Source organism: Musa acuminata, chromosome BXJ2-4, assembly GCF_036884655.1.
Source record: "Musa acuminata AAA Group cultivar baxijiao chromosome BXJ2-4, Cavendish_Baxijiao_AAA, whole genome shotgun sequence".
Classification (NCBI taxonomy): Eukaryota; Viridiplantae; Streptophyta; class Magnoliopsida; order Zingiberales; family Musaceae; genus Musa; species Musa acuminata.
This window is the reverse complement of record NC_088341.1, coordinates 10,456,305-10,482,755: the sequence shown is the minus strand read 5'-3', so window position 1 is coordinate 10,482,755 and position 26,451 is coordinate 10,456,305. Positions and strand designations below refer to the sequence as shown.

At 39.3% G+C, this 26,451-nt stretch overlaps 2 protein-coding genes across 3 annotated transcripts; one reads left to right on the top strand and one right to left on the bottom strand.

The window, feature by feature from the left end:
- The first annotated feature begins 6,287 nt into the window (after positions 1-6,287).
- Positions 6,288-11,366, top strand: LOC135609965 (LEAF RUST 10 DISEASE-RESISTANCE LOCUS RECEPTOR-LIKE PROTEIN KINASE-like 2.4). Its single transcript, XM_065103814.1, has 3 exons — positions 6,288-7,270; positions 9,598-9,636; positions 10,148-11,366. The coding sequence occupies exons 1-3, from the start codon at positions 6,475-6,477 to the stop codon at positions 11,233-11,235; spliced, it is 1,923 nt and encodes a 640-aa protein (XP_064959886.1). The 5' UTR covers positions 6,288-6,474; the 3' UTR covers positions 11,236-11,366.
- A 69-nt stretch (positions 11,367-11,435) lies between these two features.
- Positions 11,436-26,094, bottom strand: LOC103981708 (uncharacterized). 2 transcript variants are annotated; one of them, XM_065103815.1, is made up of 12 exons: positions 25,781-26,094; positions 25,555-25,653; positions 22,347-22,431; positions 20,271-20,340; positions 19,766-19,826; positions 19,636-19,689; positions 17,830-17,986; positions 17,617-17,710; positions 12,945-13,054; positions 12,114-12,220; positions 11,794-11,904; positions 11,436-11,711 (listed from the first exon to the last, which is right to left on the bottom strand). In XM_065103815.1, exons 1-12 carry the CDS (start codon positions 25,868-25,870, stop codon positions 11,595-11,597), a joined length of 1,155 nt encoding a protein of 384 aa, XP_064959887.1. In that variant the 5' UTR covers positions 25,871-26,094; the 3' UTR covers positions 11,436-11,594. The 2 variants fall into 2 exon arrangements, with proteins under 2 accessions (XP_064959887.1, XP_064959888.1); XM_065103816.1 differs by having other exon boundaries at positions 17,617-17,698; positions 25,781-25,992.
- Between the last annotated feature and the right edge of the window lie 357 nt (positions 26,095-26,451).

Genomic DNA, 26,451 nt, shown 5'->3' with positions numbered 1-26,451 from the left:
ACGGTACCGTAGTCCGCTTCAAACTTCCAAAATCACCAATAATGATAACAAGTTTATGGATCATAATAAAATCAAGAACACAAATCTTGGTTCAACATTAACATATCATCATTAAATATAAATTTAAATTTTAAGTCTCATAAAATGGATATAACAGGAAAACACCTTCGATAGGATAAACTATAGATCAATACTATTAAAATTATAAAATTTATTAAAAAAAATTTATACAAAATTTGAGCCAAAACCAATGAAGTTTAACTGTTTGATTGCAAAAGTACTAAAAACCTTAATTTTTTCTCTCATTTTCTTTCTCACACCGCCACTGTCCGCTCTCCTCGCTGTGCACGTCTCTACCGTTTTTTTTTTTAATAAATTAGATGTGGGCTCAATACCCAAATCATATAATCCAAACCCAATATGGACGGGACGTAAAATGATGAAATAAGCTAAATACTGATGGCTCGGGTAATATAGAATAGGTGGGAGGTGTTGGTTTCATCATCAAGGATAGTAATGCTATTTGTTCCGAGGTTACAAATGTATCACTCCAAGGTCGATAGTTTTCAATGAAGCAATTACAATCAAAGAAAGTTTATTTGGTGGAGTTGGATTCGTTAGCTATTATACAACTTATCAACCACCACTTTGTCACGGACAAACTTCGAAACAGGATGTTTGATGTAATGCTTATGTATGTCCGTGTCTTTTGGTATGTTCATGCTTTGTATAGCATGTAGAGGGATGACCGAAGGCTTAATAGTCTCATTTTAGTAGGGTTGATGGCCGATTTAGGCTTGTAAATAAAGGTTATATCATGTGGACACGTGTGAGAGATTTTCGGTCTATAATGGACTATTTTACCCTTTGTTGTGCAACTATTCAGAGCTTATAAAGTCTATTTGTAATTTGCATTGTCTATGAAGTATTTCTAGAGATGTTTGCTTGTGGATATCGAATGAGGCGTTTTCTCTAACCCGTTTCTCTCTTTTGGGGGTCCTAAGGGACATGGGAGGCTTCGGGGAGGCTGACCTTTGCGGACGAACACGCAAGGGTGCCGCACGACTTAGGCAAAACCAGCTAAGTCCGTGACAGATGGTATCAGAGCGGGACAAGCACTCATAGAAACACTTAGCATGCAAACGTGGGGGACCTAGCGGGGCTGCGTTGAGGGCAGTCAGCACACGCGCGACCGTTTGGGGGAAAACGGGCATGGAGATGTAGGGAAAAGGAGTCGCTCGGAGGAGCGGGTATCTGACATTGGCATTCAGAGGAATGGCCAACCCTTCGCGCAAGAGGTACCACGAGAACAGGCAAGCTTGGAAGAATGCGAAGTGCACAAAGGTTGGGATGGTTGAGTTTGAGCTACGGCTCAACGTTGATAAATATACTTGATGGTGCTCAAGGCAAGCGAGGCGCTTGGTAAAGGATGAGACCATCTAAGGTGGAATGAGTTGCTCAGCGATCGAAAGAGTTGTCCAAAGCTCACAGAGGTGAGGGGAATTGCTAACTCAAAGAATTCGGTACTCATACATGGGCTTGTATGCGGACGATGGAATGTTCGCGGCCATCCCAAGGCGACCGAAACTCGGCGCCATGGAGCATTGAAACTTTCTCTTCGGCATGTGAAGGATACGTCCGTAGGAGGCTGAAGTGTGCAACGAGTTCAGCATGTTGCTAGGCCTTGAGTGGTGCAACGAGGGCTGTATTAACGTGGAGTCGCAATCTAGCAAGTGCGTTTGTAGGAGGCATAACAATGCACAGTTTGTTCAGCAGATCAGAGTAGTCCAAGGGGATGGTGGTCTCCGAAACGAAGAGAGATGTTGCTCCAACAGGACAGTTATCCAGGAGGGATAAGTCTTGGCTCTCCAGAGGGAGAATCATGTGGGACGGACCTCACTTGTTGAGGAGGAGTACCTCGACAAACAACAACTCCACGAAGCTCAATGGACTGAGCAAGCGGCGAGGAGTTGTCGCATGATCTCGCTCGAGAGAATGCATTGGTGGATGCATTGCAAGATCAAGTAGGGGAGCGACCCAAAACAACCCAAATGAAGGCACACTTGGAGTCGATATGGAGATCAGACTCAAGGGAGGGTTGACCCGTGGAATGGTGGGCGCGAGGGCCACCATTGACTCAATGCAAAAACGAGGAGTGGAGCAACTTGGGTGTAACTTAGCGAAGTACCCAAGCCGCATGAAGGGAGCCAGCATAGAAGTTAGAACATGGAGTGGAGGCACAGTGCTTTCCTTAGACAGATGTCAAGGACATGAACTCTTGCAGAGGCAAGAGTAGAATCATGTTGTTCCATGGGTCCTTCATTCTGACGGAGTGGACTTATCTTGCATTGTGCCAAAGACGAAAGGAGCTTCTGGGCACATGCATCTTATCTCGGAGAAGCATTCGATGGAGGAACTAAGGCGACTCAATTTGCGGAGGCAAAATTGAGTTCAAAAGGCCTTAACACGGGGCAAGAGGACTCGGAGATGGGTACTCTTGAAGAATATGTCATAGTGTTGCCATTCAAGTTGCCATGAAGGAAGCGGTGCGCAGTGGAGATTGTGCTAGTAGGGGCAGAGGCCCAGGATCCAGACAATGGTGCACAAATTACAGTGAAGTCGGTGGACTTCGGGAGCTACTAGGCGACGGACTGTCCTAGAGCGGTGCTTCATCTAGGTGTGACCCAAGAGTGGGTGGATGAAGGTCGATTGCCAAAGGAGTGAACAAAATCGAAGGTGGAAGAGACCCTGCGATGTATTGGCAGAGGCCACACATGGAGGGTTCACAATTCGAATTCATCCCACAAGGATCAGAATGCAATAGAAATGTCACCAGGAGGCGACATGGTGCAGCGGATCGTGGTGGAACAGTTCGTGGCAAATGCGATACACACGATCTAGTCCCGTGAGGGATTAGATCATATGGAGGTATGATTGGGAGCTACTGGAAGCTCCACTTCGGTGAACAACATGACGACAAGAAGGGCTATGGATTCAAGGAGTGAAGGCCATGGTACCGCAGAGGCGGGTCTTCCGTGCGTGCATCGAATTTTACATCGGATGAAAGCCTTGGTCATCAACATATGGGGGCTGTGTTCCACAAAGGGAAAAGTTCGAATGCAAGTACCAGTGAGTTCCATGGGAGGGACTTGATCATGTAGAGGTATGATCGAAGCAGCTAGAGAGTTGGACTGCTCCAGAGCTCATATTCGCTTAAGGGAGCCCGGCAAGTCAAAGGACAAGGTCGAGTAAGCGAACGTTACTACCAAGGAAGCTAAGGAGAACAGAATCGGTGCAAACCCTACAACGTGATGGCAGAGGCCATGCATGGGAGTTGCAGTCTGTCTTTCCATCGACCAGAGGGAGCTGCTTGGAGAACACAGAGGTGTTAAAGCAGGGGGTCGAAAGGGGCGAGGAAGCGATGACGAGTCCAGAGAGACTTAGCTACCCAAAATCAAGCATCAGTTAGAATGTAGGTGGACTCAGAGGAGTGCCACGGAGACATATCTACTGATCATGAAGAAAAGAGATGCAGATGCGAGGCAATGGATAGTAGGGCCATGGGCATGGCAGCGCCATGGTACCACAGAGGCGGGACTTCCGTGAAAGTCATTGATCTCTTGCTCTCATGGAGGGAGAGCGCTTGGTCGTGAAAGGGGCCGAAGAGGTGGAGCATGTAAAGGCAATCTCCAAGTACCGAGACAAGGCTGAAGGGCAGAGGCCAAGAAACTTCGTAAGACCGGTGTCAACAAGTTTCTCATCAAGATAGTCGAAAGTGAAGGACTTCGGGTCATGCAAGAGTGCACGACCAAGGAACGAAGCAGGCAGTACGTGGTACTATACCTTCGCTACTCATGGGAGTAGGCAGCAAGATTGATGGAGAAGACGGTACAATCCCATCCCAGAGGCGACCAAATCTATTAGAGAATTACTCCAAGTTAGGATGAAAACTTCCTGCATTCCAGAAGTTCGATGGCATTGAGAAGGTGAATCACAGTAATTAACTCAATGCAAGGAGTGCAAACACTTCAAGTGCTTCAGAAGTGTGAGCAAAGAGCAGGCGAAGGCCAGTAACCAGCTTGATGCATGGAGTACAACCTCGAGGAGGTGGGCGAAGTCAAGTAACATTTGCCTTCTCAACCCTTAAGAGAATGGGCGAAACCGAGTACCCCAATTCTCTTATCTATCCAGCAGAGGAGCTCTGCACAGGTTCAAAGACCCTTCGAAGATAATGGAAGACAATAGTTGTCAAATCCTCACCAACGGTGATCAGTGCTACTGAGAATAGATTGTCCGCTTCATTTCCCAACGAAATGCCAATCGAAAGCGGAAGTGATGCGAACATACTTGGAAGTGACAACTAAGTTAAATAAGAGTCAATGGACAAATTTTGTGGAGGAAGGACCCAAAACTTCAGAAGTTTGCGAGATGATGCTCGTTAAAGCTCCAACAAGCACCCACCCAGTTCAAGCAGCATGAGGCATTTGAGAGACTGGCGTAGTAAGGATGGTCTTTTCATTCATCTGGAGGATCCGCAGGAACCAACAGGGATCAACACAACTCAGCCAACCCCACACTAGAGTCAGAGTCATTGGCGAGTTGAAGCAGCATGGTGGATCAAAGGTTCGACTACTCAAATTCAGCAGTTGGGAGCCAGGAGGCGCATTGCAGCTGGAGCAGAAGATTGAAGACTCAGCAAAGGCGAGGAGTTGCAGTGTTCACAAAGGCTTCGACGAGAACGTCGAAGGAATAAGTGGGGGAGAATGTCACGGACAAACTTCGAAACAGGATGTTTGATGTAATGCTTATGTATGTCTGTGTCTTTTGGTATGTTCATGCTTTGTACAGCATGTAGAGGGATGACCGAAGGCTTAATAGTCCCATTTTAGTAGGGTTGATGACCGCTTTAGGCTTGTAAATAAAAGTTATGTCATGTGGACACGTGTGAGAGATTTTTGATATATAATGGACCATTTTACCCTTTGTTGTGCAACTATTCAGAGCTTGTGAAGTGTTTTCGGAGATGTTTGCTTGTGGATCTCGAATGAGGTATTTTCTCTAACCCGTTTCTCTCTTTTGGGGGTCTTAAGGGACATGGGAGGCTTCGGGGAGGCTGACCTTTGCGGACGGACACGCAAGGGTACCGCACGACTTAGGCAAAACCAGCTAAGTCCATGACAACTTGAAGCCACCATGAGATATAAGATATGTTATTGAAAACAAAACATTTTAAATTTTCTAAATATGTTTGAGGAATTTAAAGTGATACATTTATTTAGGGAGAAAAATCGCTCCATAAATTGGCTAGCAAATTTATGCGTAGAACTCATAATGTGTGGATAGATTTTGGATAGTTTTGGCTTCCTGATCTCATTACTTTGATTGATTGCCTTTGATGCTAGGGGTAATCACATTTTGAAACAATATGATTTTTAATTTTAATTTTTTAAAAAAATTATTATTAGGAGTGTTTAAATCAGTTCGAACCAATCGTTAACGATCGAATTGATAATTTAATTCAATTAAAATAAGATAATCCGAATCCAAACCAATTCAGACCTAATAACTAAACTGATTCAAAATCGATTACCTCAATTCACTTAACCAATTAACTGATTTATAATTTTAATTAATTTAAAAATATATAATTTTTAAATGAATCGATTCAGTTCGATTGAATAAAACTGGATAGACATGATAAGATTTATGAAATTGAGTCTAATTTATAAATGGGTTTTTAGATCGATTTGCTTATTCGGTTTAAATTGATCAAAGACTTAGGACAATAAATTGAACATATCTTTTAAATTAAAATTAATTTAATTTAATTTAAATTAGATAAAAATACACCTCTAAATCAAAATCGTTTATATCATTTAAAATTAAATCATTGGTAACTAATAATAAATCAATTAAATCATTTCAAAACCCGACTCTCTTGATGATCAATTAAGAAACCCAAAAGCAGTTCCCGTCCACCGTCACTTCAAATCGACGGTGAGCTGGCTGGACTCGGCAACGCCGGGAAGAAGACGACGGAGCATAATAATACGCATGTAAGGATGCAGCTAATGTACGAAGTCCAACAGGAAAAGAAAGGACGTGTAGGGTTCCGATGATCTCATACCATATGGTCCGCTCACCCCGTAACTTTGAAAGGGCTGTACTGCATTGACCCTCTGGCGTGCAGTCCTCATCCTATCACTGCCAGCTTCCACGTGATCTTTTGGTCACCCACGCCACATCATCATCCAACACAAGAATGCAAGAGCAAGGATGGAAGATTGTATCAGGACCGAAGCCATCCATCACCCTTCGCATTCACCGTGTCGCGCGTGGGGGAAGGAGAAGACGAGCACACAACCCACCATCATCACCATATAAAACACCACAGCAAGCCTTCCAGAATAAAGAAGAAAGTCTTCGCTTTCCACCGCCCCCTTCCCTCTTCCCCCGATCCGACCCAAACCCAACATGCCTTCTCAAATCCGACCACCTCCGTCGCCGCCGCCGCTTCTTCCTCTTCCCATCCCTCTCCTTTTCCTTGTCCTGCTATTCTCCATCGCCGCCGTTAGCTTCGCTTCCGATTACGCCTGCCAGGAACTCTCAACGAGCTGTGGCAGCGTAACCAACATCACCTACCCGTTCTGGCTCGCTAATGATACGGATGAGCTTTTCACCCACTGCGGCTACCAAGACTTCAAGGTGATTTGCCGAGACAACACGCCGATTCTCAGCCTTGCCACCGATAACTACACGGTCACCCACATCGACTACGGCCACCGTATCATCTCCCTCGCCGACGACGACATCGTCAGCAGTGTGGATGCCTGTCCCAGAGTCCGCCACAACCTCACCGTTCTAACCAATTCCTCTCTGGCCTACGCTCCCTCCGACGCCAATCTCACCTTCTTCTTCAACTGCAGCGACGGCCTCACCGAATACATGAGTCCCTGCCTTGGAAAGAAATCTTTTGTTCTCACAGACGAGATGATCGAGAACAATTCCTTCGTTCCTCACAACTGCGAAGCCGTCATCGTGGCTCCGGTCCTGCAGGAATATCTGAAGTCTTATCAGTATGAACTCGCGAACGGGTTCAGAGAGGTGTTGCACGAAGGATTCGAATTGAACTGGTCGGCGTCCACCAACACTGCCTGCAGCCACTGCGAGCAATCCGGTGGGTGGTGTGGGTTGAACAAGACCAGTAGTACGACTTCGGTTTTCGCCTGCTTCTGCTCCGACGGAAGAATAGAATCGTACAATTGTTCAGGTACGCCTACTTATCTTCTACCGCTCTGCTTCTCGTTCTATTTCGTTCAGAGCTGCACCTTCTGTCGATCCATTATAATTTGGGCCTTTCACCGGTAATCAAGAGATCGGTAGGAGTACCAGAGAAACTAGAAGAATCACAGTAGGTCTAGTGGTTGCTGTATGAAACTTCGTTCTTCATTTAATACGAGAGTTGGCCCATCACATCCTCTGTCTCGGAAGAACAGAGCCCGCCTTCATCTTTCTTCCATGCCCTGAGAACAACGATCTCCGGTCCTTGGCCACCCCAAACGCAGCCATTGACTTAGTCAAACTTCATAATTAGTAGACTATCTGAATTTAAAACATCATCATAAAAATATAAAAAGAAACACTATGGAATCATGCCACTATCCGAGTTGGTAGTCCTCTTTTGATTTCTTTGATTTAATTTTCATTCAATTAATGTCACATCAGGGAAAAAGTAATGCTGCTTTTGACCTTCCATTAAGGTGGTACCGTGCGATCTAAGGTAGCAGCAAATGTCTCCCATGGCTGTTGTCAGCTCCGAAATTAACATGATTTTGTGTGAATTTTGTCACATATATCGATCTTATTTTAATGTCGTTTAGGTTAGTTTTCACTCACCACTGCTGGTATTGTCAGACATTGGGCCCCACCTGTCACCATCTCTGGTCTACTGGTCAACCGATTTGGCCACCCACTCCGTCTCTCTCTTTCTGGAGAGTAGGCGGTGAACGTTAAACTTGACTTGGACATCTGGTGGGGTCCGATGCGCGTGGTAAGATAACGTTGGAATACGATGGACGGGTCAAGCGGCAGTGTCACCGTCGTCAAAAAGATGATGGTGTGGATTTTACGAGATTGGACAAATTGGTAAACCACGATTGACCGAACCATCAGAAGTCAAAATCATGGCACGGCTCGAGTTGCTTAATCGACTCGACATGGATTCATGACTCCGAGATTAGCTTAGCTGCAACTTGACTCGGGCGGGACCCATCCGACTAAAATTTAGATAAGAATCGATTGGGCGTTGTGTTCATTAAAATTTCTATTTCATTGTGATAAAAATTATAAATTCCATGCATTTTATTTCCTAAATCAAAATGGATCCAATATTATTAAATCGACAATAAACTAAATTAGATAGGTAGGATCATATACTAACTTGTTAATCGACTGAAGAGAGAATTCGAAGCCAGATTTTGGAAGGGAATACAAAAATTATTTTACCGTAATTGTTAGAACAAAACTTAAAAAACTAACATAAGGACTAAAGGAAGGTTTATAAAAACTAAAACATGGAAGCGCAACAGTCCACGCAATAATAATAAATAAAAATTTTATTTTGAAAGAAAAAAGATAATAAAAATCTTTTCGACTCCTCATCGTACTCGTGTCAGTGATTATATAGGGAAGAGTAGAGCGAGAAAGTTCTAAACTGACGACATTTTAAAAAGATTGAATTGTGGGATTGATTGCTTTGTTATATTTTAAATTAAAAATCGCTGTTTATTACCAGATCATTTTAAATTCTTAACTCAAGTTAGGTATATAATTTGGATTAATATATTATGTATATCTAAAATCAAAAACTTCTGAACCATTTTTTGACCTCATAGGTTTTTCAGTCATATATGATTCACTTAGTGTGTTCTAAGGAATCCAAACTGATCGATCATCTCAACTATTGTTTCTTCCATTTTATACATCCGCAATGCTGTCACCTTTCATCTTCTTTCTTCATTCTTTGTGTGTGTGCGCGTGCGCACACGCAAATAATCTAAACTAGTCTCATGAATCACTTCCTGCTATCCATCCACGCCACAGGCGTCCGGATGCAAAAATGAGGAAAACACCAAGTTATAGAGCTTGGATTGTCAGTCTTATGACTTGTTCCACATGTAATCAAATCAGGAAGCAGTAAATTTATGGCATTGGAAGGCTTGGTGTTCACAGGGACAGGCCAAGCAAAGACTAATATTTAATGTTCCAAATTATCAACATTTTCTTTCTCAAAATTTGCCTGCCTAGCATATTTTATCTGATTCTTTTTTCGGTCAAATGGCAGAGTCTTTATATTTTCTTTCTATTTTGCATTCTGACATCCTGTTGCTTTCTTAAATATTTAATAACATAAATCTGGGAGCAAGGGACAATACATATCAGTAGGTTTTTGGATGATATAGCGGTTTAAAAGAAAATACATATCAGTAGGTTTTTGGAGTAGATATTGGGATATTCCTTTACGCTGTTCTGTACATGCTTCTTAATCACGCTTATCATTTTCAGTGATCTTATGGAAATAATTTTCATATGCTGCAGGAAAGAGCAAGAGTAAACTGAAACATGGAATTATAATAGGTAAGTAACAACTTATTTCTCCTGCTTTGCATAATTTTATACAGTTTCCGTAATGATACTTTTTATCTCTGATAGTTGAGATAACAGTTTTTGCTTGTTTAATGAATATGTAAATGAGATACAACTTCTGAAGTTTCTGTTCGTTCATATGGTCATAAGATTTGCTCCTCAATGGGCATCAACTACTCCATGTTAATAACCTCAATTGGTGACCATTGTTATTGCTATTGACCGAGTTTCAAACAGAGTAGATCGTCTTTGTTTAGTCTCATGAAAAGCCACAGCTGCATCAAATCTGGTATAGATATAGCCCTCACTCATCTTGTAGCTTTCAAATTAGATTATTTCCATGGAACAAGTCACTTCATTAGAAAACAAAGCATAATTTGATGAACCTCAAAAAATTGCTGAACCTAATCTCTGGAGAAGTTGCAGCGCTTGAAATCTGGACTTGGATTCTTTCATATGGTTCCTTCGGCTCATGTTGTTTGTTATTTGTCATGAACAACAGGTATTGCAGCATCAGCTGGTTTCTTCCTCCTACTTTGTTTTGGCTTTATCCACTACAGGCACAAGAAGAAGCAAGGAAACTCCCCCTCCTCCAAATCCCTTATGCAGAACCTCTCTTCCATGCCATCTTCTAAAGACCCTGTGAAGGGTGTCGAAGGCTTCCTACTTCGATATGGTTCCTTGGTCCCAAAGAGATACAAGTACTCAGAAATAAAGAGAATGACCAATTCCTTCAGTAACAAACTAGGGCAAGGTGGATACGGTACCGTGTTCAAGGGGACTCTCAAAGATGGTCATCTGGTGGCGGTGAAGGTCCTAAGCGAAACCAAAGGCAACGGAGAAGAATTCATCAATGAGGTTGCCAGCATCAGTAGAACATCCCACGTTAACATTGTGAGTCTTCTAGGGTTTTGCTTAGAGGGACCAAAGAGGGCTTTGGTGTATGACTTCATGCCAAATGGGTCCTTGGAGCAGTTCATTTATGCCGATAAATCGAAAACTGAGACACAAAACCTAGGGTGGGAGAAATTATACGAGATCGCCGTCGGTGTTGCCCGAGGCTTAGAATATTTGCACCGGGGATGCAACACCCGCATCGTGCATTTTGATATCAAGCCCCACAACATCCTACTGGACCAAGATTTCCATCCCAAGATTTCTGATTTCGGACTTGCCAAGATATGCCCTCCCAAAGTGAGCGTCATTTCAATGGCGGCTGCAAGGGGGACTTTTGGGTACATTGCTCCGGAAGTGGTCACTAGGAGCATCGGAGCTGTATCCAGCAAGTCTGATGTTTATAGCTATGGCATGATGCTGCTTGAGATGGCTGGAGGAAGGAAGAACTTGGATGCAGGAGTGGAAAATACTAGTGAGATATATTTTCCACATTGGATCTATGACAATCTTAACAAGTACTGTGAGGTGGGCATTTCTGGGTTGACCAGTGAAACAGGAGAGGTTGCGAGAAAGATGATAATGGTTGGATTATGGTGTATACAGGTAAATCCTGCCAATAGACCTTCGATGAGCAAGGTTTTGGAAATGTGGGAAGGAAGCACTGGAAAATTGGAAATGCCACCAAGGCCTTAACACACTTCTCTTTAAGGCTATTAGCTGGACAAAATAATTGTATAAGATGAATCAGATTTTGTTTATTCATGGTTGCCATGTAAGTATCTACAAGACTAATGCTCAATTATGAACACACATCATTTCATTCATTGTCCAAAGTTCCTGTCTAGTGTGCGTTGTGTTCATTGTGAACAACAAAATTAGAAATGACAGCTTGATTAACATGCAAAAGATCAATTATCTACTTGACTTTCAAGAACTCAAAAGTCATAATGTTGATATGGTTCTAAATGTTATTCTTGTTTCATCCAAGTATGGAGAGTCTCGAATTCATCAATTATGTACCTTTTAATACATATCACGTTATCATATGCGGCTCACATGTTCTTGCTCTTCCTTATCTCGGTTGATGAAATATCCATGCGAAACTTTTCCAGTGGTATGGAGATGAACATGTCATTCAACTCTTGAGGAATATCAACATCTTCAAGAACCTGAAGAATAGCAATTGTTATTGTTGAATTTGGTGAAAATGACCATAAAACACAAACAACACCTGGAAAAAGTATCATATACCTTGAAAACTCCATCGACCAAGCGGCCACCAACTAGAAATGTGCAACCTGTTCTTTTGCAGCCAAGAAGAATCTCCAGCATTTGGCTATAACTTCCACCATAATATTTCGGCTAACAGAAAGAGAAGAATCTTGTTTAGCGTGAGCTATTCGAATCAACAGTTCTTCAGAAAAGCTATTACAATTATTGCTATCACAATGGAAAGAACATATTCTTAGTTCGTGTATCTATCTGCTAGCACTAAGTAAATTAATTTGCTCTATTGATGGTGTCTTATAAGCAAAATATAGCTAAGAATTTAGCAACTATTAAATTCTTACATTAATAAGCCTCACAGCAGTGTCTGCCCCAATCACAAAGGCACTTCCAGGGAAAATTTCTGCTTTCTTATAGAAGTATGGCTGGTTTGAGATAATGACAGTTTTCCCTGGATTGAAGATCAACAAGAAATAAGCCAACATGAGAAAATAATACTTAGATTGTGAATTGATAAAAATATGTTTACACTTAATTTTTATATGATCGATGAACTGACGAACATGTATTAACTTTATAGTAATTCTCCCTTGATGCCTGCCTATGTGTTTGTCTTTTACCTAACCCTTGTATGGTTACCACCTAGGACCAAGTAGGCATTTTGACAACTTTGGCTATTTACTGAAAAAACCTGACCTCATGATATATCACTCCACAGGGAACTCCCAACTGGTATTTACATGTCCAGGTGTGAACTGGCATGTGGACCACCACCATTTCAGAGAGTCTGGTCAGTTCCAATTATTAAAAGAAAATTGAAGGGTTGAAATTAGGGCTTGCAAATTGCGAGCCCTCTTCTTCGTGGACCTCTCTTCTTGCTGTCGTTTGTTGCTGCTTACCTCCTCTTTTCTTACAATACATACTAGTGTAATGTGTCTCAGTAAACTGGCACCAGTTGGTACATACCGATCTGGCTAGAGACCGATACAGTACCTGGTACGAGATTACGATCCTCATATTTCGTATGTTTTCATGAAGGAAAATGAAAAAAATAAAAATCACTGATTGCAGATAACTAGTACCAGCACAAAAAATTGCCTCAAAAAACAAGCAGCAGCTTTAGATAGCTAGGAGTAGTGCAGACTTGTCTCAAAAATACTAGTAGCAGCACAAACCTGCCTTTCTAAATTGTTCTACTCGACTTTTAATTTCAGCCAAAGACAATGGTGGTTTGTCAGGATTGATCACTGATATCTCGAAGCATGGAAATCCGTTCTCACAGATGCTGCATCAGAAATCAAAAGGATAAATTAAAAATAATTAAACAAATGCAAAACCAAACTATTCAACTTCAGAGGGTGTCAAAGAATGCTGGTGAAAAGTAATGTTATTCAGTTTTTTTCGGCAATCACACATCTCATATAAAAATTTCTTTTTTTTATTTGTAGTTGCCATAAATCACTATTCCAGTGAGAATATATACCAGTGCACTAGAGTAGCATTTCACATTTCTGATTCAAAATGAATCAGACGAAACAAGAAGGAGCATAATTTTTTAATACATTGTCACCACCACCCCTAGGCAGTCGCACTTTAGGGCGTTTTAGGCAAGCAGCTATTGTGCACCTAGATGGAGAAACAGTGATTGCCTGCATGGTAAAAGAGTGCTTTTTTTTTGGGCAAACATGCGATGATTTTATCAAGCTAAGGGATGACAGAGACTCCGAGTCATAGCAAATATTTTTACATACAAAAGATTTAATTTAATTACCATAATGAAATTAGTTTCAACCGAAAATATGTATTGCTTGGGCACATTGTTTAACTTATAAACAGTTTAGTCTATGGACATGACTTGTTATTGCACCCAACTAGATTTATCTTCTGACTTCATAACAACTTTATAGATAAATGTTTTATAGTAAATGTTTTAGATAGAATTTGCAAATTACCATGTCACCTTACCTTGTTTGAAGCTCAGTTCATTTATTATAAATCATGTCACTATGATTGCAGAACAAAAGATTTGACATGAACTGTCCATGCAAATCTTGATAAATAAATACACATTTGTTGTTCAAGCATTATAATGTTGTCAAGCATCTTATGAGAACGATACAAAAATTTCCCAAGTCAGATGGTGAGAAAAGATCCATGCAAACAATATGAAAATGTCAGGATTTATGGCTTCTTGCTGTTGTGTATAATGTATATATGTTGACAATCTGTTATATTGAATCTTAGCTATATTCACTTTAGGCACCTACCTAGCTATCTTGTCATACACTGAATCATCAACAACCAAATTTTGTAATGGACAGAAATGCTAAAGCTGAATTTCTAAAGTCAGAAGTAATACACTGAATCATCAAAAAGAAAAAGGTAATATGCCCTCATAACCAACCAGTATGCAATAGTACAGATTGGCTGAATGAAAATTGGCAAAAGTAGTACGGAAACAAGAAACCACTTTAAAAAATTTAGAATTTCAACCTAATTGGTATGAGGATTACAAGACATTGTGGAAGTGCAGTGCTATTATTTTGAATTCAGAATTTGGAAGAAAATGGTGAAGTCTTTACATAAGACTGATAGGCATTTAGGAAAACAAAAACACACAGTTATATGGTCTTTTTGGAACTCGCTAAGACATTTAATTTTCGTTCTCTAAGAACAAGATATGTACATACATTTAGTACTACCAACAGATCAAGGTCTTAGATCTCACAATAATCGAGCATTGACATAAGATGGACATTCTCTTAAACAGGGTATTTCATTTGGGATATAACCAAGGTTCGCAATACCGTACCGTACCGGAGTTTCGATCTGGGCTCGGTATCGGTACGGTACGGTATACCGAGCGGTATACCGAGCGGTACACCCAGGTGTACCGAGCGGTATATTCAGGCGTGCCGTGCTACAGTACTGCTACAGTACCGGACCGGTAAGATGTGGTCCGCGTACCGAAAGTCTGTCGGACCGGTACGTACCGCCCGTACCGGGCGGTATAGTCCGGTACGGCAAACCATAGATATAACACCAAACTAATAAGTTCTGATGTGACCAGTATAGTCAAAGGTGCTAGGTGCTCGCCTGAGCAAAGTGAGACTCTCGTGAATATTAAAATTAAAAAAATATAAATAACGAGAAGTACAGTTACTAAAATAAAATTGAGATAAAAATTAACTATTAGGAACAATTACTATCACTACAAGAGAAAGATCGAAAGGAAGAAGATGGAGGAGAAGCTTAGACAAGGAGAAGAAGAATGGAGGCTATCGGTTGGGAGGGGAGAAGAAGAGGATGAGAAAGGATAGGGGGCAATCAAGAGGGAGCATGAGGCTCGATGAGGAAAAGAAGGAGAAGGTGACAACAGCAAGAGGGGAGCTATTAGGGAGAAGGAGGGAGGGGGAGGGGGAATATCGGGGAGTCTCGAAGAGAGGCGATGATGATGGAAAAGGGGGAAGGGGAGGAGAAAGATGAAAAGCAACAAAGGAGAGAGAATTACTGCAAGAAGATGCAAGTTCGTCATTAGAATTTCCGGAGGAGGGGGGTATGCGGTGGGAGGCTCATCTGGTTTGATGGAACCAATTTGCCAAACCCAATATCACTTGGTTCAGGTGCGCACTTGGGCTCAAGTGTGCAGTCGCGCCCAATTGCAAGTGCCCGACTGAGCCATGCCCAATTGCAAGCACTTGCTCGAATTCAAATCGAGGTGCTTGAGCCTCACCTTGCCTTGTCCCACTTATGTGAGTGCTTGAGCGCCTGGTGACATCCTTGGGTGTGATAGAAAATGTACTCTGAAAATGAGTTGCTATGTTCTTGCCTATCAACATCTAGAAAGACAAACCAAAATTTAAGATTCACTTGCTTTAGTTTAGGTTGAACTGTCCTCAACACAATTTGTGATAGTGCGAGAGAATTGGAGTGGTAAGAAAACAAGGATCATGCAGCATGTAAATAGTATAGAGAGAATAAGATTTCTAGGAATGTCACATTATGACCAGTTCCCTAAAGAAAGAAAAGAAAAGAAAAACAAAAAATATTGATAAGCTTGCCATCATATACTTTTTACATCTAACTTGACCTCGATCTCAATCACGCACACAAGTTGCTCAATATACATCAACGAGGTTCAATTTAGTCAATTAAATTGTCCCTAAGTCTTTCTTTTGAAAATTTGAATCATATAATTTGATAGACATCAAGCAGCATAACTAAAACACCCATAGAAATCGTAAGCCAATTTGGCAGGTACTGATGCCTCACAAAGCAATAGCTAACAAGGTTTTAAATCTAGGCCACACCAAGTGATTTGGTATGGTTGGAGGAAAAGGACTTTAGCGCCACATTCTAGATGCATTCCTTGCACTACGCAAAGCACAAATTGGCCTCACCATAATATCAAATGACCGACACTGACTCTACATAGCTCAGTAGAAAATAAGGCAATCCATGCAACCTTTTTTTAGAAAATCCATCCATCCTAATTGAAGAGCTACTGCAAAAGATAGCTCTAGAATGTTAAAGAAAGATACAAGATGTATTAAAAAAATCCAGAACAATGTTAAAGGCCAGACAAATAAAATCTAGAACTACAGAAACCATGAACCAAGGTATACAATTTCATACCGTACCGGAGTTTCGACGTTTGCTCGGTACGGTACGAAACAGTATACCGGTATACCGCTCGGTATATATATATATATAAAGGCGACGTCGCATCGCCTTTTCCTTCTCCCACGCGGGGCGACGTCGCCGAGGCGACACGATGTCACCTCGTATATATATATATATATATATATATATTTATTTATTTATTTATTTATTTATAAAAGGCGACGTCGCCTTTTCCTTCTCCCACGCGGGGCGACGTTCGTTTATATATATATATATATATATATATATTTATTTATATTTATATATTTATTTATTTATTTATATTTATATATAAATATTCTTTATATATAAGGCGACGTCGCCGAAAAAAGTGACGTCGTGTCGCCTTTAATTTATATATTAATATATATATTATTTATTTATTTATTTTTTCGTTCCGCCCGATAACGGGCGGTCCGTATGCCGGTAAACTGACGGACCGGTACGTATCGCCTGTACCGGGCGGTATTATTCGAAATTACATACCTTGCCATGAACAATATTAAGGGCCATCATGTGTGCCAAAATGGAACTATTAATGGTCCATACTGCCCATATTGCGGAGGTTGTTGGCAGGTTGATATGTGGGCTCTAAGATGGTTAATGATACAATTTACATCACAACAAACTGCTGCTACTTTGCCTTGTATTGGTTTGCAAGCCCAAACCCAACACCAAATAACCACTCCTTTGATCTTATATTCCCAATAGCTAACCGTACATCAATGAACGAATGAAAAAATAATAACATCAGTGATTGTCATAGCTAGTCATAAGATGATTTAGTCGGCCCAATTTACTGACGTTCACTAGAAGTTTCTTTTAGTAAATCTAGCTGCAATAGCAATCTCCTTATAAGTTAGCGACATGAATCGTTTTTTGTTCTACCACTCTGTATTGATGGGAATATCACTAGTCAAACTAAGGGCCATAATATCACCTTCGACACAGCTAGGTCTTTCTCTGCAATATGTTAAACTAAGAGCACTGGAACTCAACTGCAATATATTAGCACACTAATGCTCCAAGCAACCTTGAAAGAAAAAATAGACAATGCACACAGGAATGTGAAAACATAGATAATGGTTTTGCTACTTCTAGGACTACAAGTAACATAGATGTAAACAGGAATATGAAAAAATAGACAATGCAGATCAACTAAAATCTTTGAGTGTATTTCAATACCTTGATGCAATTTCCGAGAGTCTCAGATGTCCATCATGCAATGGATTAAATGAACCTGGCAATATCACCATCCTCTCTGAAGCTGTGTCCTTATCTACAAGCACAGATGCTTGTTAGCTCACAAATATTAGAAGCAAATTAAGTTTTATAAGAAGTACAAGCAAATTAAGTTTTGTAAGATGACATCAAAGAATCTAACTATTTTCACAGTACCGCCAGAAAAATCATAAATCTTCATGCAAAGCTTCCCATCAATAATTTGTTGTAGCTCCTCATCCTCATCAACTTGCCTTTCATATTCATCGGGTACTTCAGATTCATACAATTCTGAACTAAAAGTGGCAGAAACTTTGCAGGCATCTGAAATTGCCTTTCAAAATCAGGTAACATTTCATCAGGATAGTTGCAAATTATACATGTCATAAAAACGCAATCAACAATTAAGAAGCTCAACTGCATCATTACAGCTCATACTCCGCATAGAAATTAACAAAACTAGTACGATGATAGACTACAGCAATGCTACATGAATAAGAAGAATAAGTCTCAAAAACAATAAACTAAAAGAATTCAGAAGCAGGTATAGACTGAACTGTTACATCAGGTATGTACCAGTCCAATGGCCTGGCAGTCAACAGCATAAACCGTGGCACATGCCACTCAACTGTATATACTCAAATCTTAAAAGGTTCCATGGCACATGCTGACGTGCCATGTGTTGGTATACCAGCATGTACCAGACCAATAATGGTCAGGCCAGCACGGCGCCAATATCCGGAACATCAAACAATGGTTAGAAAGATATATTTAACTGCACTAAAAGGATGATAAATAATCAAGTTTCAATAATGCATATCATGATATTAAGTGAAGTAATCAGAAAAGTATTAGAAAAAAAAGACACAAAAAAAAAATTGTGTTGTACAATAAGAAATGAGCACTGCTACATTCCTAATAAATGAGTGATAAACAAAAGCTGTGTGCGTTTTGAGAAAGAAGTGAGCACTTTGGTTATATTGCAATAGGGTAGTAGCATATATGCAAGTAGCACATATTGCAACAGACCTCTAACAACAGAAGTCACTCAAATAAGCCAAGTGGCATATATATGCAAGCACAATTATTCTATTTCTTCTTCCTCAATCAAGCTAAATCTGCTTTTCGATCTAATTCTCAAATAATCAATACAAGTAATACATAACTTACATCACTAAGTTCTGAAAGTGCAGTACATCTCACATTGGCGTCATACAAGCACACAGCATTAGTGCCATTGCCAATGATGCCATATGAGATCACATTATAAAAGTATAATAACTGTCCTTGCCAGAGTATGGCACAGACTATGGTGTGGTTCCATATTACCACAATACATATAATGACAAAAGCTAACCAACATGGGCACAGCATATGGAACCTTAAACAACCAATCAACATAAATTAGGTATATAACATGATATCATCAAGGAAACAACAGAAAGTGAAAGTTGTATGGCCTTAGCTCGAGAAAAAAGAAACTTGCATATAATGGATCCTATTTCTCTCTCAAAATGCTCCAGTAGTAGTGAGCCTGTTAGTTCTTATATACCAATCCCCCTTTTCAAGATCCCACTCTTTGCACATATTTCATCTCAATGAAGTAAGCCAGCAAATTGTGCATCTTGTAACTTTTTTTCTCATGTAAAAGACATGCACAGAATAGGTCTTATTCGATAGCTCATCAAGTCTTATTGATCCAAATCATCATCATGCATCAGGCATCCAAAACAGACTAATACATCATTCTTTGAATGATATAATGCTTATCATTATATGATTCTGATGATCTAGCACAAAAAGACAACACAAAAAGCAACAGTTTGAAAGTAAGCAAACAATAATTAACACTTAATAGGAAGGTAGCCCAATATTACCAAACTGCTGCATAATTGGCCTATCGATTATGATTAGTTTATAAAGTACTCATCTCATTATTTATGTTCACATTATGAAATCATGCAAAAACGCATAATATTATACCTTTAATAAGAAATGACTGGAAACCCTGTCTTCTTCTTCTCGAGTTCGCAAACCCTAATAAAGACAGTTCTTAAGTAATATAGTATAGTAGTAAAAACAAATCTAGTATAGAAATATTATCCATGAATACCTTCAACAAAGTAACACTTGATGTCCAAAGACGATCACATGTTCGGGTAGACAAGTAAAATCTGCATGACAGTTAAAAATTAAGTAGGAAGACAATATAGACTGTATGATCATCAAAAGATATGTAGGAACATGACATAGAAGAGTATTTTACTTGATCTGAAGAAATGAATCACTAGCTGTATATGATGCAGTTTCATGTTTAAAAAGGACAAGCAACCAGACATACTAGTCTTTCGTATCTTCCCGTATATTCCATAATTTTGTTTCAATTGAGCATAGACATGAGTTATAACATAGTTGGCCAACTAAACAATTTAATTCTTTTTGCCAAAAAAATGGTTTCATAGACTTCTGAAGAAATATATTTTATTTACTGTCCCAGAAGCACACTGACTCAATTACTTCAGAGAACATATTTCATCTACACCAAAATTGAATTCAACCACCAAATGACAACATCTCATTTCCTATGAATAGAAAATAAAAGGCAACAACAATGATACCTGTGGTCTCCATGTTTTGTATATGTAGTAGCCAAGGACCCCGTAAATCCAACACCCAAAACTGGTAAACCTGCTTTTCCAAACATTGACTGAAATGTGTTAATCACGTAAGAATATCCATAATTGACATATCAGAAAGCATGGTTTTAAATACTGCAAGTGTGCTGCCAGGTATACAAGGCACAAACCAGTCCAGGGCGAGTTGGTATGCCAATAGACTAAAGTCCACCTCAGGTTTCAGTAGCCATTTATCATTCTTTTTTGGTTGAGTCCAACTGTTATGATTACAACATCGACCGGTATATACTGGTCAGATTTTGGGCTTGGTACAAGTACCAGTGCCAGTTTTTCTAAACCTTGTCAATAAGTATGCCCAGTTCCCATCAAACCTACCGTTAAGTAGATTAAATAATCTACAAGTTGATGTTCAAGGAACAAAGAAATCTTCAAAAAAGTATAATGATTTTGCATTATAAGTAGAAAAAAATTTGGAACTGGAGTTCCTTTTTTTCATTCAAATGTATATTGGATTATTACTTCAAAAGTTGGAACTAGAGTTCCTTTCTTTCATTCAAATGGATCAGCTAAAGTTCACGGTTGACAAGTAAAGAATAACCCATGGAAGATTAATGTATAACGACTTCTGGAGATAAGGAGGGAGAAGATATAAATAGAAGAACCAGGAAGAGAGAAAAAAATCTAGGCCAAAGTGCTGAATATCAAGGATTGAAATATCGTACCCTACCGGAGTTTCGACATTCGCTCGGTACGGTCCGGTACTGTATACCGCTCGGTATACCATCGATATACATATATATATATATATATAATAATAATAAAAATTCGTTGTCGTCTCTCTTCTCCCTATGCAAGGCGACGTCGCCTCTCTGCTCTCTCTCTCTCTCTCTCTCTCTCTCTCTCTCTCTATATATATATATATATATATATATATATAATACTGTCCGGTAGCGAGCGGTCTGTGTACCGATCTGCTGACTGACCGGTACGTACCACCCAGTACGAGCGATATTATTCGAAATTGAAGATCTTGCTGAATATACTATTATTTATCTGTAAAGCTTGCCATAAAAAAGAAATTCAATATCCTTATATGTAATCTAGAACTTAAGCTCAAACTTAATTGTAAAAACAAGAGAACCACTATTTAACCAAATATTAGCATACTAAGATTGATTCCTAAACCTAAAGATCTCCAAACTCAACTTACTTGGACAAATTAGACACCTAAGATAAATGATACAAATGATCATTCAGAAAAAAATGTCAACAAAAAAAATAAGGCATTGGACAGAAATGTCACCTTGTTTAGACTAAAAGTTGACTCAAGCTAGATCTAACCTTCATCAGCTTCTTGTTACTTCAATTATGGTCTTCATAATACTGTCCATCTTGATCTTAATTGAACACAGTAGCACCACTTCAATGTAAAATGAATGGTAGCGGAAGAAGAAAAACTAAGACTGAAAATTTAGGAAAAGGGAGAAGAGATGTATAAGCCAAAAGCCTTGAACAAATTCAATGATATTAGTTCATCTAATTCCTTTCTACATAATCTAGATTATTTAAGATCAAAGATAACTTAAAAAGGAAAATAATTTTTATATAATCAAATCCTACATAATTATTGTCGACTCCTATCATATCCTATCAAATCCCAACATATAAAGATTATTTCCTAAACCTTAAAATGAGAGACCCACCAAAAATGAAATATAAAGCCAGTTCAAAAATAGGAAAAAATAGGAAAAAGAAAACAGTAGACTTAACACAAATCCTAGTTAGACAAAATTCTGAGACGAGCTAGAAATATCAATGATTTGATACGATCACCAAGTTATGCCTGAGTGCTGAAACAACTCAATACAGAATCGTATACCATTCACATTTGTTCCGGATGCTCAACTTGTATTGGAAGTCGATCAGCACTAGTAGAAGTTACAAGTTAAAAAATTTGAGCAATTATGTGCAACATGTCCAAGCATCACACAGTGGCATAGAGAAACTGTTTAGAATATCCAATGCAACATATGTTGTACAGGTCTTTAAAAGAAGAACCTGGTCTTGAAAGCTTCAATGCACGATTGTATGCCAACAGTGCCATTTCCTCTGCAGTTTGGTTGCTAACAAATTGTGCAGGAATCTGAAAACAAGGATTCAGGAAAATAAGCAATCAAAAAGCTTGCCATACTTGTTTAAAATTTTTATGTAGAAAACATACCCCCCCAAAACCGAAAAGATGAACATATTAAAAAGGTGAATTGTGGCGTTGCACCACACTCTTTGCCAGATTGGGAATGTTACAATTTATGTAATAATCCTCTTCTCATAAATTGTAATGCCTCCAATACATTCTGCTCAGTTGGTATCAAAGAAGTACTTGGGTGTTGTGGAGTGATCATACGTAAAGGCCTAAACTTTGCGGAAATCAGATTTAAGAACCTAATTTTTCCTACGAGAATTGCAAGGCCTAAACCTATACAAAGACTTAAGACACTTAAACAGTTAAACATAACTCAATATATAATAAGTTCACCACATAACATCCACACAAATGTTTATTGTAATAAACATCATGACAAGCAACACATTTTATTTCCTCCAAACAAATCTAAAAACAATTCCTCGTGATATGAAAAATTTTAACAACAAGATATAAACAATAAATTCTGAAACTCATATACTGATAAAACATATCATGAAGTAATATTTTGTTGAGTTTGTACGTTCTCTATGCATTCATACATGCAATGTTAATCTTCTTTTTTGCTTATATGAAAGATCAAAACATAAACTTTCTATGCTTTACAAACCATAACTTTTAACATAAACAGTACAAAAGCACACAGGATAAGTTTTGAAACACAATCATTCAAATACATCTTCATAATAAAACATAAGTAAACAAAAAACATCATAGTGCAGAAGGTTTAATTAATCATGAATAATTATGAATATAATTAAAGTTCATATCTAAATTCACAAATGATCATAACTATAACTAAGGCCACTTACATAACAGAAGTCAGAATAGTAATGACTGTAGCAATGTTGTATCTCTGTGACAAGAGTCAAAATTATGTTTAACCCTCGTAATGTAGATCAGGGATTGCTGTACCACACAAAATGGTTTGGTCTGTGCGGTACATACCGGTCCGAGCATGGACCAATACGTTGACCACTTCGTTTCGGGCAGTCTGAATTAAAATAAAAAAAAATCAAAAAGTGGTGGGCCCTAGTCCATTTCAGCATTAAAAAAAAGGCAGATTAGGGCTCTTCTCGCATACGAAGTCACAGAGTTGCTTATTCACCGCTTCGCCACTGTGATGCTGCAGCGACGCTACCTCTTCACCATTGTAACATTGCTACCTCACGTCACTTCACCATTGCGATGCTGCAGTGGCATTGCCTCTTTGTCGCTGCGATGATGCTACTTCCCTTCAACGCTGCCGCTGCTTCCCAGGTATCGCTGCACTTCTTCTCCTCCTTTTTTTTTTTCTTCTTATTCTTCCTTCTTCCTTCTTCATTCTTCCTCCTCTGTTCCTCCTCTGGACCTTCCTCTTCAACCTCTTTTTCTTCCTCATCGAAAAACCAGTACACACCGGCGTACCATGTTGGTACACCAATACAGAGCGGCACAGATCGACCGGCACACTGGCTCAGTCTAGTAAGTCAAACCTTGGTGTAGATAACACATTTATCCATGTATTAGGGTACAAAAAACTAGCTTTAGAACTTATAATCAATATATAATCTCATTAGTAGAGTCCAGATCATGGCCAAACTTGAAAGCCACTTAAAATAATATGTTAGCATATCTTTTCAATAAGCAATGCATTTCAAATCTAACAAATAATATGATAGTAAACTACAATAATAATAAAAAATTCAATCATTTTAACCAAATGCAATATCAACTCAGATGTGCTTTAAAAAAAGTAATTTATTCAATAATTGTAAATCATATGACTTTATTGGTAGTAAATATATACATTACTAATTTTGAAAAAAAATGACATCAGGTTTGGCTTATTTTATTGTTGATATTTTTTAATTTTATTATTTTGGCTTCCTATTCAATTTGGACGAGGATAGAATGAAGATTGTAATTGGGAGTTCATAATTTTTTTAAGGCGTAAAGAACTTTCTTTATTTCCCTATAAAGAGAACTTTCATACTTCAGAGAAAAGGGTCATAGGCTCATAGCACCTCCTACCAGGGTCAATTCTCTAGAATACCGCTTGAGTTTATCAAACCAAATAACCTACTCTAAATGTCTGGCCTCCTGGGAGAAACTCTAAAAAATTGATGACATTACCTTTCTAGGGGAAGGGAGTAAACCTACTTGCGCTTATATCTTGATATATCTTACTAAGTCTGTACCCTAAGAGGTGATCATCAAGGTTGACTCTTCCTAATCATTCAAACAACTGCCTTTCAATATACCTCACGCTATATTGTGGAATTGTGGGCACAAGATTAAACATTTAGTATGAGATATACTTGTCCTATATCACTATGGGTGTTGCTAGAGTTTCCTATATTGGGCTACAGTTTCCTATGTTGCATTGATGGAAGAAAAAAAATCCATTTATGAGACATGATTCTAAGTCCAAAGCGAGACAACTCAAATTATATGCTGGTTAAAAAAACTAGCTTTATAACAACCAAATCCATTAAAACAAAGGAATCCAAAAAAATTGAAGAATGGCTAGAAGGACAAATACAAAAACAGAAGGGTTATCTCACTCATCTGGTCCCATGTCTAGTTATCAGACTTTTCAGCAACCTATTTTGTTATCTTTATATTTATTTTTTAATGACAGCAAAAGATCTATGTAGCCAACCCCAAATAATTGTGACTTACGACCTTGTTATTGTTGTTGTTGACAGTTAGAGACTCATTTCTATAATTTCGTCAATTCAAAAGACAAGTTACTGAACTACTCCAACCTTCATCCAATTAAGATCTCAATTATATGTTCACGTTACATCAAAGCACATCCACTCGGCAACATCATCACTCTACGATATGAGTATATCTTCTAAAGAGTCTCCACACATCCCCGACAGTCCCTCTATATCGAAGCATGCCTCTATGAGACATTAATCAAGGACGTCCAACGACAATTTCTAAGACCAATTCATATAAGATTCACAAATGACGCCCTACTTAATTATAATCTTCCCCTGATTTCCTCATGAATATAAACATCAAAAAAGAGAAGAAGGAATGTAAAGAACAGGCTGGATTGAGGAGGCGTACCTTGCCGAGCAATTGGGTCATGGAATTCTTGGAGTAGGGGACGACGACTTCAAGAATCGTGTTGGACGCCCCCGGGAGGGACATCAGCCATCCGAGAGCCTGTTACATTACCAACATCCAGTCAGTCTCTCTGTCTCTCCCCTCTTCTTCCGATGATCGGGGATCAAAATCAACAAAGGAAGAAAGAAATATAGAGAGAGGAAGAGGAGAAGGGAGGATGAAGGACCTGGGAAGCGCCGCCGGAGAGGTAGACGACGGCCTTAGTGGGGGTGGAATGGATAGCGTCGACCGCTGCTCGAATGCACCCTTCCGTCATCGCAAGTCGCGACCCCTCCTTTTGGCTTCTTCTGCCGCTGTTTTGCTTCCCTCGACAGACGGACCGCAGGCAGCGGCGATCACACGCTATCCCGCTGTTTTAGCTGCTGTTATTAAGTGTACCTTGAGATAGGATAAGGGTTAATGGGACGCCCAGTGATTTAATGATCCACACCTGATAGGGTTCTTATTTCACCACGTCTCCCTTCTCTCCGTCGTCTTCCCACGCCTCTTCCCCTTTTAAAAACCATCCTTTCTAAATAATAATAATAATAATAATAAACTATTTTAAGTTTTCTGGCCAAGCCCCGTTGCAATCTACTTCAATGAACCATTCATTATAAACCTTCATTAAAGAAGAAGAAAAAAAATCATATTCTCATCCTGGTGTACGCTACCTCCGAGATCTTGTTGGCCGTGCAAGGATGGTTGGTGATGACCCTGGGAGAACGATGATGATGGCCATGGATATACATTATCGTCATCAACAGATTGTTTTTAAGATTAATATTCATAAAAAAGCAATTAGTGGTTGGATTTGTTCATAAAAAATAATAAACTATTTTAAGTTTACTGGTCCGG

Excerpts from the sequence above, each read along its gene's own strand:
- LOC135609965 (XM_065103814.1), top strand. The coding sequence starts at position 6,475 with ATGCCTTCTCAAATCCGACCACCTCCGTCGCCGCCGCCGCTTCTTCCT. Across the intron at positions 7,271-9,597 it reads AGAATCGTACAATTGTTCAG|GAAAGAGCAAGAGTAAACTG; the intron begins GTACGCCTACTT and ends CATATGCTGCAG. Across the intron at positions 9,637-10,147 it reads GAAACATGGAATTATAATAG|GTATTGCAGCATCAGCTGGT; the intron begins GTAAGTAACAAC and ends CATGAACAACAG.
- LOC103981708 (XM_065103815.1), bottom strand. The coding sequence starts at position 25,870 with ATGACGGAAGGGTGCATTCGAGCAGCGGTCGACGCTATCCATTCCACC. Across the intron at positions 25,654-25,780 it reads TCTCCGGCGGCGCTTCCCAG|GCTCTCGGATGGCTGATGTC; the intron begins GTCCTTCATCCT and ends GTAATGTAACAG. Across the intron at positions 13,055-17,616 it reads CTCTCGGAAATTGCATCAAG|CATCTGTGAGAACGGATTTC; the intron begins GTATTGAAATAC and ends TTTCTGATGCAG.